Below are 17,332 nucleotides of genomic sequence, written 5' to 3'. Positions count from 1 at the left end.
AATCAGTCAAAAGTAAGTGTATCAAGGGAAACCATCTGAAAAGGCATGCTTCCACTGGCTTTCTGCTACAGCAAGGGTGAATACTGGTAGATGGATCCAACCAGGACGATGCCTAATCCCATTGATTTCTGGCATCTGGTAATAACAGCCATCCTACACAGCCAAGATGTAAAACCATGCGAAACTCCAACCACTCAGCCATGTTTGCAGAAAATTTTTGGTAGAATCCATCTCTCACAGAGTGGTGCCAGCAGCCTTTTCTACAAGAACATTTCCTAGTAAACCAGAGTGGAAAGATGGTGCAGTTTGAAAATAAAAGTAAAAATCAAAGTTGAATATGAGAATAGAATAACAAGACAATTAGGTTCAACATTGCGTTCAAGATTAACAATAATACATGTTTGATTCAAAAGGCTACATACAAATGGTTAAGGTTCAAACATACCTCAACAGACAATGCCCTACATGTAAAATCACCAAGGGCTATCAATCAGTATTTTGAAACATGCAATAAAGGCTGGTTGGTTTCCTTAACTTCAAATGACATATATGATACAATAATGCTGTGCATTCGATGCACTGTTGCATTGGATAGTTAGAAAGCAAGGAATGGACACTGCTTCCGGGCATGTTCTGGAATCAGCTTCACCAGCAGCTTCAATGTCACACCTTTGAGCTCTACGCACATCACTCATGTTAGAGAGAGAGAGAGAACCTTGGGGTTTAAAATTAAACAATGGTGGCAATGGACAACCATTAGGGAGACGAGTATTCGGATCACGAAGCTCATCAAAAAATGGATGTATGCAGGCCTCTAACTGCACCCAAAGTGTTCATAACGAAAATTTAGCAATAAATTCAAATCATAAGAGAGGAATGATATTAGTTTCTCATCACAGAAGCAAAGTTAAACAGTTATATAGAGTTCGACTTCTAACAATTTTCTTAAAATATTGACTAATGTTTTTTGTCAATGAAGTACAGAATGAAGAATAACTACAAATTCTTGAGAAGATCGCCAGTTTTGTATACAAAACAACACAAAATAATTATCAATCACAGCTCCAGTTTTACTTTTTTTTTTGAAAGGAGCTCCAGTTTTACATAATATCCTGGAACTTTCAAGAGAACTTGAATTTTCAGAATAACTGGAAATAACAGGAAATTCTTAAAGAAGATGATTTTGTCCCTGACAACTCAAAACATGCAAAAATATGAACAACAAAATAATATAAGGCATCAAAAAATCTACACAAGTTACTATTGAATGACTGTGAATCTATTTTTAACATTCAATATGGTTCTTAACTTCCTCATTGAAGAGCAATAAATCACCTTAACAATCTCAAACTAAGAAAATCTAATACAATTTGACCCCATGATAGCCTATTTTTTCACAATTAAAGTGACACACACAAGCTGAGACACATGCAGCAATTGAGATTGTGGACGTAGCACAAAAGAAAATTAGAAAAAGAATAAACTCACAGCAGTGCAACGCAGATTTGGTGAATATTGAAGAAAACTTGAGACAAGATCTGCGGATTCTAGCGGCACGCACGCGCTTGTGGAATAACTGATATGGATGCTTAACAGAGAGGAGTAAGTTAAAGTTCAGATAAGAGACTCTTAAAAAAAACAGCTACAAATAAAAACTTTGCTAGCTTCAACCAGAATGCCATCGTGCCAAAGGAAAGACAAAGTAAAATAATAGAGACTTGATCAACCATTATTCTGACCTTGTGCCAAGGATGAGCTTTGATTTGCGGGAATTTGAATTCAGTATAATTTGGGTTCATACACTTTATTTCTTCTCTGGTAGGCGTACCAAGAACCTACAAATTGGTGATGGTAAATGAAAGTTATATTAATTTTTCCCAAGGTTAACCTAGATATTTCCAATATGGATGAAATTTAAGGATGGTTTCACCTTGATTATTTCCACTAGCTGGTCCACTCCACTCTCTCCAGGGAACAGAGGCTGTCAGAAAGAAACAGTATCAGGATATTGAAACCGTGGAAAGTCAAATTAAATCCAACCAAATTGAAAATATGGTGAGCCAAACTGTGACTATAATCCCACAATGAAAGTCTAGACGAGAAACCAATGTATGTCGGGTGTGATTTTTCTTTTGATGCCATATATTTGGAACCATTAATCCTAACAAAAGAAGGTACAAACCTGCCCAATCAGCAGCTCTGCTAGAACACAACCAACAGACAACATTTCCATTGCAGAAGTATACTCTGTAGCCCCAAGAATGAGTTCAGGTGCATGATAGTAGCGAGAACAAATGTATGATATATTTGATTCTCCTTTGACCTTCAAAATTGTACCCAAAAGTTAATGAAACGTAAAAATTACTCATAGAAACAAGAGAAAAACAGATACCAAAATTGGCAAAATTGTAATGAAATCAAAGCGTGCACAAGAAGTATGCCTCTAATGGGCTACAAAGAGTAGAACGTGTACACAAAAGCAAAAAGGCACTAATGGGCTAACAATAATTCACAAAGGGCTAAATTGGTTTTTAGGAAATCTGGTCAAATTATCAAATATAAGTTTGTAACCAATCTTGGCCTGAATCCAAGTAAACCCTGACCATATTTGTGTCATATCTGATCCAAAATAAAATATATACTATCTGAAACCAACAATATGAGTCGAATGCGGCCCAGACTCTGGTAAACCAACAATTTGTTTGGATTAAAACTAGAACGAATCTCAGTACTGTTGGGATTAAAACTAAAACCGATTTCAATAGTGACCGCCCATCAACCAGCACCTCCAAATATAGGACTTTTGAGGGTCGCTCAATCCCGGCATCAACTCAACTTTGTTATTGCACATTCTCAATGATGCTGAAATAGCGATGTCTCTTGGACCCAGCCTATCTTCCTGGCTTGTTCGACTGTTTTGGCTAGGATGAGGGTCAATATCTCATCGCCCTTTTTCATATTAATAAAATATGAGTTTATCGTTTCTCTCTAAAAAAAATAGTGTTCTGGGTTAAAACTAGGGCCCATTTGGATTAGGCCCTGTCAACATGTTAGACTTGCAGTGGACCTGCTAGGATCCGAATCCCAATCCCAATCCCGGTACGACTTTCTGATAATAATGCTGGGTAACATAAGCAGAGCCAGATCCTGATCCAGATATAGATGACATATGCCAGACCTGGTAAAATATTTAAACTTTTTTTTATTTTTAAATTTACGGTGAAAAATCTTGATTGTAAGTTGGGTTAGTCCCAAGTTTCGTATGAACTTTCACAAGCTAGACCAGGGTCCCCATCATTTCTCTTCTCTGATTTAATTTTAGTCAGGTGATCACCAATGAGTATTTGGTGAAAAAGGGTGTGACTTTTAGAAATATGCACCGAAGCATGCCTTTTCTCATGAAAAGGCTTTCCCACCCTCACCTTGGGAAAGCTTTTTCTTACAAAAAGGCTTCTCGTGGGAAAACATGGAGTCCGTGGCTGTCCCGGAGGGGCTGATTGTACTTCACTCTATGCGCGAAAACACCCTGTTTCTTATGAAAAACGACTAGGTATGTCAACGGATTGGATATATCAGATGTCCGAACCGATTCTGAATCCTATTATTAATTGGATTGGGAACCTATTTAAGATTTCATAACTGAATCCAACGGATATCTGATTCTGGCAGAATTCCAAATCTGATTACATGTATTTTTTGGTATTCGGTATTAGTTTTTTCTATCTGAATCCAAATCCGAACCCAATTAGCCAATATCTGATTAGTCGGATTTGGTGTTGGCTACATTCGACCTGAATCCGTTTACCAACCATGTTGGTCATGGTTGGTTTGGACACCATTCATCTTGAGATGAATAGCATTAAGGGGCTCCCTCTGGTCTCCTTCAGAATCCAAACCAAATAGCAATTGGATTCGGGTATGGGTATATAAAACGTACACCAAAACCCATGTTGGTCATCCACTTTTCCTCTTTGGTCTTCCCCAACGTTCCCACTCTGCACTACTTCGTCTCACCAGTCACCGTGAAACCCTTTCCCCAGTTGGGGCGTTGTAGCCTTGCACGGTTAGAAGAGCAAAAGAAGAAGAAGAAGAAGAAGAAAAGGGGGAAAGGTGGGTATCCTCAATTACAAACTTCATTCTCTTTCATCAAACTCTTCTCTGTCTGATTTCTCAAACCAAACTCACCCAATCCGAACCAATTCATGAGCCATCCAAACACCAGCTTTCCCTATCTTAGATCGTTTCAGGAATTTCTCATCATTTCCCGTGAACTATGAACAATCTACATCATGGGATCCCTGCAAAACCCGAAAATTATGAAACCCAGTTTGCCCAAGACGAGGAAATTGCACGTATGTTGCTCCAAATGGTTATTTAGTTCAATTGCTTGTCAGGTGGATTGTTCAGATTCTTTGTTTGTTCATTCAACCGTTTGTTATATTTCGTTCGATGATCGGTAAGAGTTTTCATTAATTCGGGCGAGAACGAGAAGCAAATGAAGAGAGGGAGGGCCGCGGTGGTCGTTCTCGGCGATCTGGGGCGTAGCCCTCGAATGCAGTATCATTCTCTGTCTCTCGCTTGCCAGGTTTGTTCTTCCCTCTGTTTTTAGTGAGTTGTGTTTTTATTTTCTCATTTATTTGTTTATGTAAGTTTATTGCTGCTATTCTTATTGATTATGATATTGTATTCAAGGAAAAGAAAGAAAATAATGAATCAGGAGGTGGGAAAGCTTGTGTTATCTTTTCGACGTCAAGTAAAATTGATGCTTAGGATACATTTTTAAGTGTTGGTACGATTTGAATTTGATTTGTTGGTTTCTTAATGATTCTGTAGGCTGGTTTGGAGGTTGATATAGTTGCTTATGGAGGTAATTTCTGCGCCGCTGTGTTGTTTTATAGTTCGTTTTGTCTGTTGGTTAAATGAATGCTTTGGCTGGTTGTTGAAGTATATTGTTATTGTTCTGTATGCATATCTTAAGTAGCGCTTCAAATGATCCAGGAGTTCAAAATGTCAGTTAAAAAGGGGGGTGGGTGCGTTGGTTCGATTTAGATGTGCTTTTACTTTCCCTATTAGTTTGTATATGTGAAAGCAGTTCTCATGCATATGATCATCTTTTTCTGTATATAATATGGAAATGCGGTCATCTAACTTCTGGCTTTCCTTATGGTGGTGTTAAATATATGGACAGGCAGTGATCCACACCGTGCTCTTTTGGAGAATCCATCTATTCACATTCACAAAATGGTATTGGTCTATTAATATATTTATCTGTCATTTTAGAAAGTTTGTTACAGTCGCACAATTCGAGTCTCTTTTCTTTTGACAGAAGCAAACCTTCCAGCGGGGCTTCCCAAAAGTTTTGTACTTACTGATGCTTCCTCTAAAGGCATTAATTCAGTTTGTGATGCTGCTTTGGTTTGTTTGTATCAAAATTCCTTCCCCAGATGTCTTCATTGTGCAGGTGAGTGTCTTAATGCTTTACATGTTATGGCTATTATGCCATTATTCAGTGACTTCCATTCTTTATACAGTAGCAGTTATTAGCTGCGAACTTCTATGGCATAATTTTCTTGCACTTGCATTCTACAAAAATGAATCTAGTCCTAATAGTTGAGCTTTTGTATGCTTGTCCATGGAGTAGTTTTGGGACACCCAAATCTTCTTCATTTTGCTGTTTGAACTTTGGACACAGTGATTGCTATTTAAATTAGTTTTCTTGTTCCTGAAATAATATGGGAATTATTTGGAATGCCCCTTTACTCTTGAAACTTTTAAAAGCATACCTTGTCACGTTGCAGTAATTAAAGAAAGTATTTTCTGATGTCAAGGCAATGATTGCAGATGGCTTAGTTTATATGCAGCCAAAGCAAATGGAATATGCAATGTCATTGATCTTAGTGTCATACTCAAATGCTTGATTTATGACTCTGCCACATGTATCCATGAATTCTTATTTTGTTTATCCTGAAAATTGTTTGATCTTATGGTCAAGTAGAAAGCAACAGCCTATTTCTCGATCTAATGTAGAGGCTGACTGCTATGCTATGTCTGCAATCATTACTGGACCATCCTAGGGTAGACATTTCTTGTCATCATTGCATCAGAAAATTAGTAGAGCTCTTTTACTTGGTGATTTTGGTATCTATATCTTTGAATCAAGATTAGAATGGAAAGGTTGAACTTATGAAGATGGATCAGTGCTTCATTCATGAAAAAGTGGAAGACTGGGGGAATCAAGCCTGTCAAATATTCACTAGCAGATTGCACATTTGCTTACTTTTGTTGCTCCTCTTGGCAGCTTGTACCCTGCTTTTCTTCCTTTTCATTTTATTTTCCGTTAGATCTCAAAATCATGATCATAATCCATTTATTTATAGTATTGGTGACTTTTCTTGACACATGTTGGAGCACAAACCATATTTTGGTAAATTGCAACATGCATCAGTTGAGTTAGTCAATACTTCTTCTCCATACCTGCTGCTAGAACTATTATCAGATGTTAGCCATTCATTTATGCAGTGCATGCTTTGACATATTTTGGGTAATATCTCGATGCTTGCTGGTGAAGCTCAGTTATTTACTTTCTCAATCTTGACTCTCAGTTGTCATTGTTGCCTTATCCTTGCTGTGTATTCACATGTTCAACTTGTAATTAACTGGCATAGAGATTATCCCATTAACAGAACTAATAGGATTTTGATTTGTTGAGGTTCACTTTTCTTCTACTTAATATTATGTAATGGTTGGTTGCATCTTTGCAATCAGTATTTTTATGCTATATTTTCTTTCAAATTTGTAGAACCCACCTTCAGTTCCAACCTTGATTGTTGTGAAATTTGCTAGCTGGTTACGGCGGTCCGCATATGTGGTGCACTGGCACAACTTTGGATACACTCTGCTGGGCTTGTCTTTAGGGAGAAACCATGTCTTGGTGAAGATTTATCATTGGTATCTCATCAATCTCAACCATAAAGCTCTTTGTAGCTTTATAGAAGTGTCTAGAATTATTGTTATTATCCACATCTCAATTATTGTATCTGTCCTTTCAATTGTCAAGGTTTGAGATGCATTATGGGAGGATGTCCCATGGGTCCTTGTGTGTCACAAAAGCAATGCAGCATGAATTAGCTCAGAATTGGGGGATCTGGTAATTTCTTTTTAAGCATTTTTTGACTGAATTATGAGTCACATTTGTGTCACATGGCTACTTCATGATTACTCCTGTACCATGTCACTCTACACACAATCCTTACTAGAAAACCACATGAAAATAGATCTGTTTCATATAGGGATGCCCCAAACTTTCTCAAATGATCTATATATATTTTCCATGTTGAAATTATTTTTTGGATTTTTCCCTAGAGCAACAGCTCTTTATGATCAACCTCCTGAATTTTTTCGTCCTGCTACACTACAAGAAAAACATGAGGTGAGTCTTTTCTTTTTGCCTGCCCTTATCTGAAAACACATGCCACAAGTGAAGTGCTGTGGTATGATGTCAGAGCATTTATAGTTGTTTTGTAGATTGCAAAAGGATATCAATCATCCGCATGGCATCCATGATGTTAAAATGTAAAACTGTACATATATGTATATATAATAATATTATATTATTATATATATATATAAATACATTTTTAATTTCTTTCTTTTCTGTATTTTTTTTCCTTTATTTTTATTTTTTGTCTTTATGTCATCTAGTTCAGTTTGAACTAGAATGACTGTTGCTAGTCAAGTCCTGTCCAGACTTGACTAGCAATAGAGCTGTTGGACTGACACAGTCCAACAGCTCTTAATAGAGCTGTTGGACTGTGCCCAACAGCTCTATTGAGTCCTCTTTCAACTGTGTATATAAAGGGGTGCAGCCCCTCTTGTATTTCACTCCAATGCTTCTTAAGCAATTGGTTTTTCATATCAATAAAGAATACATTTTTATTTTTATTTTGTTTCCAGTTATACCCTTTTTAAGGGTTATGCTTTAGTGTCATTCTTGACACTTGCTCTTGTTAATCAAAGCTCGTGTTTCGAAGATCCCCATTTCATTTCATGGTATCAGAGCCAAGGAAGTACTAAATCTTGAGGAAAAGCTGCCTCGGTTTCCGTGCCCGTTTGCAAAAGTGTTCGCCACTTGAAGAGAAGTGTTTTATCACTTCATTGGAGAAGATTTCACATCTTGTTGTATTGTTTTTTTTTTCTTTCTTTCTCATTTTCCTTCTTGTTTCTCTTCTATCCCTATTCTTTCTCTCCTTGTAATCGATGGATGACAATGATAAAGTCACCATCATGCCTATGAAACTAAGCGATACGAACTATGTAACATGGGCTTCAATCATGAAGCACCATATATGGGGAAAAGGCTTATGGGGGATTGTGGATGGTTCCGATTCGGAACCTAAGCTATCTCTTACTAAAAATGAGGGAGATAAAGACGTCCCTCTATCGGAAGAAGAGAAAATCACGGCTATTGCCTCATACGAGAAGAAATGGAAAGAATGGAGAATATCTCATGCGAAGATAATGTCATGGCTTATCAATAGCGTTGACATTAAAAAATGCTCAAGTCTTGCCAAATTTGATCATGCCGATAAGGCATGGGAATACCTTAAGAATATGTATTCCCTTAAAGATATTGCACACGTGTGCAACCTCCAAGAAAAAGTTCGAATGATGACACAAGGAGACAAAACTATTCGTGAATATTACAATGGGTTGTCCGAACTTTGGGAAGAACTTTCCCTTTTAGAACCAAAGTGGCATTGTGTCGAAGACATCGAGCTTCGTCAGAAACAACTCGATGTTGAACATTTTTACCAGTTTATCACTGGATTAAGGCCGAAATTTGAAACCACTAAATCGGCCCTACTTCACCGGGGAAAAATTCCTTCTATTGTTGAAACTATTGAAGAGTTAACAATGGAAGAAAATCGTCTCCGGAAAGGTTCTTTAAAAATTGAAGATGATTCCGTTTTAGCCGTGTCTAGACCAGGGAATCATGTTCGATCATATAGGCCTCCTCACTTTAACCGACAAAATGGTGACTATGATAAGAAGAAAGTTATTTGTCATCACTGTCATGAACCGGGACACTACAGGCCACAATGTCCCAAACTTAAGGAGCTGAGAGAAAAAAGAGCTGCAATTGCTGGATCGGAGCCTAAAGATCAGGATGCACCAGTTTCCCTGGCCCAACTAATGGAGATCCTTCAGCCTCTCATCAAAGGTGCCTCTTCCTCATCTGAAGCTTCAACCGGCGCAGCAGCCTCATCTTTTTCTGATTTAGGTAAAATTTCTTGGCTTCTTGACTCTGGTGCATCTTTTCATATGACCCCAAATAATCAAAGTCTATCCAAATGTGTTAAAAATAAAACAAGTGTGTCAAAGGTCTTTACTGCTGATGGGACTTCTCTTGAAATAGAAAGAATAGGAGATTTTGAAAAAATTTATAAAACAAAAAATTTTTTTATTCCAGAAATTAGACATGTTCCCAAATTAAATTTAAATCTTTTATCTGTATCTCAAATTTCTGATTATGGGTGTAATATTTCTTTTTTTTCTCATGGTTGTTGGGTACAGGATCGCCAGTCAGGCAAGCTGATTGGGGAAGGCCATAGAGAAGGAGGACTCTATTACATGGATTTTTTGGAAATGCCGAAGAAAGCTTTTTGTTATAATATTCAAAAAATAGAGTTGGAACTGTGGCATAAGAGACTTGGTCACCCACATATAGCCAAAATCCAACATTTTCCAAATCTAGGGAAATTTTGTAACTCTGAATCATTTGATTGTAAAGATTGTATTCTCGGCAAAATGAAAAGATTACCATTTCAGAACAGAACCTTTTTCTCTTCAAGACCACTTGAATTAATACACTCGGATGTTTGGGGTCCTGCACCAGTAATTTCTAAAGGAGGATTTGTTTACTATGTTATTTTTGTCGATGATTTCTCCCGACATACGTGGATGTACTTTCTCAAACATAAGTCTGAAGTATTTTCATACTTTCAAACTTTTCATAATATGGTTAAAAACAAATTTCAAAATGATATTACTATTTTTCGCACAGATTCAGGGGGAGAGTTTTTATCCACAGATTTTCAAAATTATCTTAAATTGCATGGCATCACACATCAAAGATCTTGTCCTTATACACCTCAACAAAATGGACTGGCAGAACGAAAACATCGCTATATTATAGAAACCACTAGAACTTTATTAATAGCAAATCAAGTCCCTAAAGACTTTTGGGCAGAAGCTGCCTTAACTGCCACCTATCTCATTAATAGGATGCCATCTTCTTCGTTACAAAATATCACTCCCATTGAAAAACTTATGAACATTTCTCCAGACTACTCTAGATTAAGAATATTTGGGTGCAAATGTTTCATATTTACTGACAAAAATGATAAACTTTCCCCTCGTGCGATTCCCTGTGCCTTTTTAGGATATGCTGAAAACCAGAAAGGTTATAGATGTTTTGACTTCAAAAATAATAAACTATATGTGTCTAGAAATGTTTCCTTTCTTGAAAAGGAGAGCTTCTTTGATTTTAGAAAATTAAAAGACGTCACTGAGTACTCCTTTTTGCTAGATCTAACATCAACATCTGATGAATATGACCTTGACTGTAACTTTGATGATGATCAAAGAATTATTGATCTTAATGTTGAAAATGAAGAAGTTCATAGAGATACTAGTATTCAATATTCCAGGCGACAAGAGTCTAATACTCCATGTGCACTTGAGAAATATTCTAACATTCCAACTAGACAATCATCCCGGATCTCGAGGCCTCCAGAAAAGTTTGTATCATACGAGTCTTTCTCACCCACATATAGGGCAGTTATTGCATTAATTCACTCATATGAAGAACCATCCACATATTTTCAAGCAAAAAATGATATCAAATGGATAGAAGCCATGAAAGTTGAATTAGATGCACTTGAAAAGGCTTCTACATGGAATATTCAAGATCTTCCTCCAGGGAAGAAAACTATAGGATGTCGATGGGTTTATAAAATTAAAACCAAGAGTGATGGTACTCTTGAAAGATATAAAGCCCGTTTAGTAGCCAAAGGTTATGCCCAAGAATATGGGATTGATTATGAAGAAACCTTTGCTCCGGTGGCTCGTATGACTACTGTCCGAACCTTAATTGCCTTAGCTTCTATCAAAAAATGGTCTATTTTTCAAATGGATGTCAAAAATGCTTTTTTAAATGGAAAGCTAGTTGAAGAAGTATATATGGAACCCCCTCCTGGTCTAAGTATTCCTAAGGGTAAAGTCCTTCGCTTAGAAAAAGCTCTTTATGGACTTAAACAAGCACCAAAAGCTTGGTATGATAGGTTTAGTCGTGTTATGATTGATATTGGTTTTCAATTCTGTTTAACTGACACTGCTTTGTTTATTAAGAATTCTGATGCAGGGATCATTGTGCTTCTTCTCTATGTGGATGATATGATCATCACCGGAAGCGATAAACAGGGAGTTGAAACAATCAAAACACTTCTTAAATCTCATTTTGAAATGACTGATTTTGGCTTGTTGAGATATTTTTTAGGCATTGAAGTTGCTTATTCTCCTAGAGGATATTTATTATCTCAGACTAAATTTGCTTTTGATATTGTTTTCAGGTCTGGTATTACTGATGATAAGAAAGTTGACACTCCAGAAGTTGTTAATGTTAAAATGAAGATTGATGATGGAGAACTTCTTGCAGACCCTACTCCTTACAGACAGCTTGTCGGGGCACTTTCCTATCTATCCATTACCAGACCAGATATAGCACATGTTGTTCATACAGCAAGTCAATTTCAACATGCTCCTACTTCTGTTCATATGGGAGCAGTCATGCGTATTATCAGATACATCAAGTCCTCTCTTTCACGAGGACTTTTCTTATCTTCCTCCTCTTCTCTTGATTTAATTGCATATACTGATGCTGATTGGGGAGGTGATCCCAATAACAGACACTCAACCACTGGCTTTTGTGTCTTTTTAGGGGAATCATTAATCTCGTGGAGGTGTAAAAAGCAGCAGAAGGTATCTCTCTCATCCACCGAAGCTGAATACAGAGCCATGGCAACCACGACCATGGAAGTAGTTTGGCTCCGACGACTGCTTGCTGACATGGGAGTTGAAGCAACAAAGGCTTCACAAATGTGTTGTGACAACAAAAGTGCGATCTACATTGCCAGTAACAGAACATTCCACGAACGCACCAAACACATCGAAATGGATTGTCACTACGTCAGAGAGGAATATCTACACGGGATAATTGATCTGCCATATGTCACTTCAGAATATCAGTTAGCAGACCTCTTTACAAAGCCTCTCGCTGCTCCCCGATTTCACTTTCTCTTAGACAAACTTTCGCTCATTGTACCGTAAGTTTGAGGGGGAGTGTTAAAATGTAAAACTGTACATATATGTATATATAATAATATTATATTATTATATATATATATAAATACATTTTTAATTTCTTTCTTTTCTGTATTTTTTTTCCTTTATTTTTATTTTTTGTCTTTATGTCATCTAGTTCAGTTTGAACTAGAATGACTGTTGCTAGTCAAGTCCTGTCCAGACTTGACTAGCAATAGAGCTGTTGGACTGTGCCCAACAGCTCTATTGAGTCCTCTTTCAACTGTGTATATAAAGGGGTGCAGCCCCTCTTGTATTTCACTCCAATGCTTCTTAAGCAATTGGTTTTTCATATCAATAAAGAATACATTTTTATTTTTATTTTGTTTCCAGTTATACCCTTTTTAAGGGTTATGCTTTAGTGTCATTCTTGACACTTGCTCTTGTTAATCAAAGCTCGTGTTTCGAAGATCCCCATTTCATTTCACATGATTGTGTCACTGCAGATAATATCGGTAGGTAAAGAGTAGTAATTGTTATTTATGACAGAATTTCACATGACCCAATGCTTTTTTCTCACAATATATGTCATGTTTTTTCCAAATTGTATAGTTGATGGAGTTGAATGTGCATCAAGTGAGGTGTCTAATTCTTCTATAGTATGTACCAGCTTTACTGCCTTGAACAGTGATGGCATCTATTTGAATTGGAACAGACCAGCCCTCATCATAAGCAACACCAGTTGGTGAGATATTTCAAGTCATCCTAAATTATGGTATATGTTGGTGATAAATAAGAATTTTATGTTACCTTTAAAACTTGGGCAACCATTTTATCTGTGAATTGTTTTCATGAATGTTATTCTTAATGTTAGTTGGTGGTGTACTCATAATTCTTCAAGTTAGGCCAGTTTTCTAATTTATTTATTTCAATTGAGTACAAAACAATGATACTTCATTTGTGATTTTGATGCTTTATATAGTCCCTTGGGTTGCCTCTTGTGTTTTTTTTTTCCGTCCTGCTTTTAATGCCTTTCATTTATGAAATGTCTACTTCAGTTGAACTCCCACTGAAATCTTTAGTATCCCAATGCTGTGGACTTATTAACAGGACTCCAGATGAGGATTTCAGTATGCTTTTAGAAGCAGCAGTGATGTATGATAGGCGTGTGGCTGCAATCCTGAACGAGCATGATTCTATGGAAAATGAAGAAGTATGGAGGGTTATTTCCCAAGGAAAAGAATATTTGTACCCTAGATTACTGTTTATCATTACTGGTAAGCATCATTTAATGTTGTGACTTACCATAGATTACTGTTGATCGTTACTGGTAAGCAGCATTTAATGTTGGTATTTACCCTATATTATTGTTGATCATTACTGGTAAACAGCATCTATTGTTGGGATTTACCTTAGATTACTGTTTATCATTACTAGTAAGCAGCATTTCATGTTTGGATTAGGTACTTCCTATCCTTTTATGCCTAATTTGGTAAATTATCTGAATACCTTCATGCTCCTGTAAGGGAAAGGCCCAGAAAGAGAGAAGTACGAAGAGAAGATTAGGAAGTTACATCTGAAGCATGTGGCATTTCGTACAATGTGGCTATTAGCTGAGGATTATCCATTGCTGCTTGGTAATCATTCATTTGCAGCTACACATTTTGAACTTTCAAGTCCCAACCTGATATAGTTTTCTCTGGCTACTGCTTTGGGTAGGTTCAGCAGATTTGGGTGTCTGCTTGCATACTTCCTCATCAGGCTTGGATCTCCCAATGAAGGTAGTCGATTAATGTTGGTGTAGCAAAGGCCACTGTCTTCCATGAAGATGTATATCTAAATATTCACTCACTTTGCTGATCTCTGGTGAATATTTTCATGCATGTGACTGATGTTTAGGTTGTGGATATGTTTGGATGTGGGCTACCAGTTTGTGCTGTATCCTATTCATGGTATGTTAATTGCAACTGTGTTATTTAAACTCTTTTTTACATAAGTTGATGGTTTTATACATTTTTTTGTGATTTTTCCTCAAATTGATTTTCTTAAATGTGAGTCTCTCATTTCTTGATTGCATGTATCAAGGAACTTGTCAGAGTTGAAAAAATGGCCTCCTTTTTTCAGCATCTTCTGAGCTGGCTGATGAACTCCTGGTAAGTTTGAGTCAAGTGATCTGCATTTTTCTTAATCTGGCACATGTTTTTATGCACTGATTTCCTGCAGGCTTATGTATCTCATGATCATCTGAATTAAAAAAAAAAGAGATTGTGCACTTTTCTATGTAGTTGACAATGTTGTGTTTGTGATATTTAATGGATGAGGTGAATCTAAGATTTGATTCTAGTGCAATTTGTCATAAACTTATGTGATTGTCCAGATAGCATGATATTAGACCCCATGGCGAAAACCCATGCTGTTCTTAAGACTTGTGCTCTCTCTCTCTCTCTCTCTCTCTCTCTCTCTCTCTCTCTCTCTCTCTCTCTCTCTCTCTCTCTCTCTCTCTCTCTCTCTCTCTCTCTCATGCACGTGCACCCCTTGAACATATGGTGGTTAATGGTCATGTTTTTCATTAATACCTTCATTCAGATTTATTAGTTCGGAACAGTTGTTGAATAATGTGAAAAAGGAGAACCACAGAATAAGCTATAAATTTTATATTTATGTGAACAAAGAATCGTGAAAACAAGTTGTGCCTTGGAAATATTGTTTTCATCTTTTAGCCAGTCAACTCTGAATTTTTTAGTGGATGCATCTAATTAGTGGCAGCAGTGTTTGGCAAATTGGGCTCATTTGAGTGTTTGAAAATAATTAGATTGTCTAAAGTCTCTAAACAAAAAAGTTTGACTTCGGATCGGATTGAACTAGGGCTCTCTATTGAATTCCTTCTATCAAGCCTGTTAAGGACATTGGAAAAATCATCACTAAGTAAAAAAAAATTCTATGAAAGCAAAAACAACTATCATTGGTTCTCAAAGTTTTAAATGGATGATAAGAAAATGGGTTAGTTATGTTCCATTTGAATCATAGATATTAACTTGAATGCAATTTTTGGGGTGGGAGGTGTTTGGCCGTGAGGGAAAGGAAAAGAAAACATAGAGATGATTATCAAAAACAAACTGAGATGGATAATCTCGACTAAGGATGTGATTGGGAATTTTGAATGGATTTGAGATCTTGACACTGGGTCTTTTTCTGATTTATTCTTTTTGTTTTTGGACCCACTAATATCCTTTTGCAATGTTCCGACACAAGCATTGGGCTGTTCACTATTCCTCTGCACACTTTTGAGATGTTGCAACTGTCAAGAGAGATAAGTATTTAGTCTGTCTGAAGAAAGGTGTAGCTGTTTTTCCTTAGATTAGTGGTGCAAAGTTTGGAAAGAGGTAGCCAATTTGAAGAAATCTAAAAACTAAATTTTGTATTTTATCTGCAAGATTTACATCTTATTTTTCATGCTCACTCAAGAGGCCAGTGAGTTGCTTTGAGATACAACATTTGGAGTGATACTTGGTAACATCTATATTTTATATCTTTTTTATATGTTTTAAACGTGTATTTACAATATCCTGTTCAGTAGTTTACAGCAATGCTTGTGCATGTGTTTTCATCTTTAACCTAATTTAATTATCATGTGTTTACTTTTGCACTTGCCTTCAGCTTTGTGGATGTCCAGATATTTACCTCAATGATTAGAAAATTCCTTCTATGTATTGTGATTAAAATATTACTTGGCGTTTGTTATTTTTTTGTTTCAATAATGTCTCACATTTATTTTAGAGTTCAACTTCCATACTCATGTTTGTACTAAATCGCAAATTGGAGAGGATGTCTGTAGTTAAACTTGCATTATAGAATACATGTATGTTTAGCTTATTCAATGCCATGATGAGCTTCCTAGCTTCCTACTTTTTTCTATTTCAAGTAAATAATCCAACTAAAACTGTGCGGATGCTGTTTAAAGGATTTCCAGATAGTTGTAATGCTCTAATCCCATTAAGGAATGGTGTATTAGAGATGGGGTCTTCTGCTAAGTGGACTACAGAGTGGAGAGAGCATGCCATGCCTCCCATAACCAGGGTAAATTTGTGGCCTAATTCATCATGGAACTTGATTTAGGCTATCTTTTGCTAGTGATTCAACATGAATGTCTATTTATTAATGCCTTTTTTCATGCATCCCAGTATTTGACTATTCCAATGCATGCATATTACTGTCCTTAAGGCAGGAATGTGAACTAATGCCTGCGTGCAGGCATTTTCAAAACATGCAGCTTTATAGGTGTACAATGACCTTTTCACTTACAGGCTTATATAGCCCATGCTTTTTTGTGTGGCATGTTTGTCATTTTGTCATCACACCTGGACATTGGAATGCTAAAACCATGTAAACATTTTTAAGTGATTCTTCAGACTAAATTTGCTTTTCCTTAATGGTTATTGAAGGTGATTGGTGAATAGAAAGACAAAGTTTGACATGCGGTTGGTCGTTGAGTAAGGAACTGTTTCGGTTGCTGATGCGTGATAGCAGATCTAGAACTGTTGGTGTTTCTTGGTTACAGAATCAAGGGATGAGCATTCATAAAGAAGCTGAATTTATGAGAAAACAACCATCATCACATTTATGTTGACAGTGATGAATTTCTTTGGGCTTGACATTGACTACGGTACAGAAGTCATTAGCTCCTTTTAATTTATTATTTGATGATTTAGTTTTGACCATCCTCTCTCTCTCTCTCTCTCTCTCTCTCTCTCTCTCTCTCTCTCTCTCTCTCTCTCTCTCTCTCTCTCAGGTTCCTTTGTAAAGGGCTATGTACTGTTATCAAGTTGTGATTTTAGATCTGTCTATGCAATGAAAACATCTAAATCACTTGTTGCTAAGCATGTTGGATATCAAGGCTGTGTTTGCATTCGGACAGTTATTCTGCATGTTTCCCTCTCCAGTGTTTCTCAGGCAGATCATCAAGGTTGAAAGT

General features: G+C 36.7%; 1 protein-coding gene and 1 pseudogene across 3 annotated transcripts; one reads left to right on the top strand and one right to left on the bottom strand.

Annotated features, from left to right (window-relative positions):
* Positions 1–372: 372 nt before the first annotated feature.
* On the bottom strand, positions 373–3,821 carry LOC149833938 (shaggy-related protein kinase delta-like; annotated as a pseudogene). Its single transcript, XR_016432425.1, has 6 exons — positions 3,810–3,821; positions 2,183–2,323; positions 1,931–1,981; positions 1,740–1,835; positions 1,489–1,576; positions 373–818 (listed from the first exon to the last, which is right to left on the bottom strand). The product of XR_016432425.1 is annotated as a shaggy-related protein kinase delta-like (transcript).
* Positions 3,822–3,982: 161 nt separating this feature from the next.
* On the top strand, positions 3,983–17,237 carry LOC149833937 (UDP-glycosyltransferase TURAN-like). 2 transcript variants are annotated; one of them, XM_090011123.1, is made up of 14 exons: positions 3,983–4,110; positions 4,395–4,585; positions 4,834–4,867; positions 5,189–5,244; positions 5,327–5,461; positions 6,800–6,948; positions 7,058–7,147; positions 13,031–13,105; positions 13,471–13,637; positions 13,887–13,997; positions 14,080–14,141; positions 14,260–14,312; positions 14,446–14,513; positions 16,803–17,237. In XM_090011123.1, exons 2-13 carry the CDS (start codon positions 4,496–4,498, stop codon positions 14,492–14,494), a joined length of 1,071 nt encoding a protein of 356 aa, XP_089867249.1. In that variant the 5' UTR covers positions 3,983–4,110; positions 4,395–4,495; the 3' UTR covers positions 14,495–14,513; positions 16,803–17,237. The 2 variants fall into 2 exon arrangements, with proteins under 2 accessions (XP_089867249.1, XP_089867250.1); XM_090011124.1 differs by lacking the exon at positions 13,031–13,105.
* Positions 17,238–17,332: the final 95 nt, after the last annotated feature.

The sequence above is a fragment of the Nuphar pumila genome, chromosome 6 (genome assembly GCF_984573655.1).
Source record: "Nuphar pumila chromosome 6, dmNupPumi1.hap1.1, whole genome shotgun sequence".
NCBI lineage: Eukaryota > Viridiplantae > Streptophyta > Magnoliopsida > Nymphaeales > Nymphaeaceae > Nuphar > Nuphar pumila.
The sequence above is the reverse complement of the archived record's forward strand: the minus strand, read 5'-3'. Positions and strand labels throughout refer to the sequence as shown.

Excerpts from the sequence above, each read along its gene's own strand:
- LOC149833937 (XM_090011123.1), top strand. The coding sequence starts at position 4,496 with ATGAAGAGAGGGAGGGCCGCGGTGGTCGTTCTCGGCGATCTGGGGCGT. Across the intron at positions 13,106-13,470 it reads ATCATAAGCAACACCAGTTG|GACTCCAGATGAGGATTTCA; the intron begins GTGAGATATTTC and ends ACTTATTAACAG. Across the intron at positions 13,638-13,886 it reads ATTACTGTTTATCATTACTG|GGAAAGGCCCAGAAAGAGAG; the intron begins GTAAGCATCATT and ends TGCTCCTGTAAG.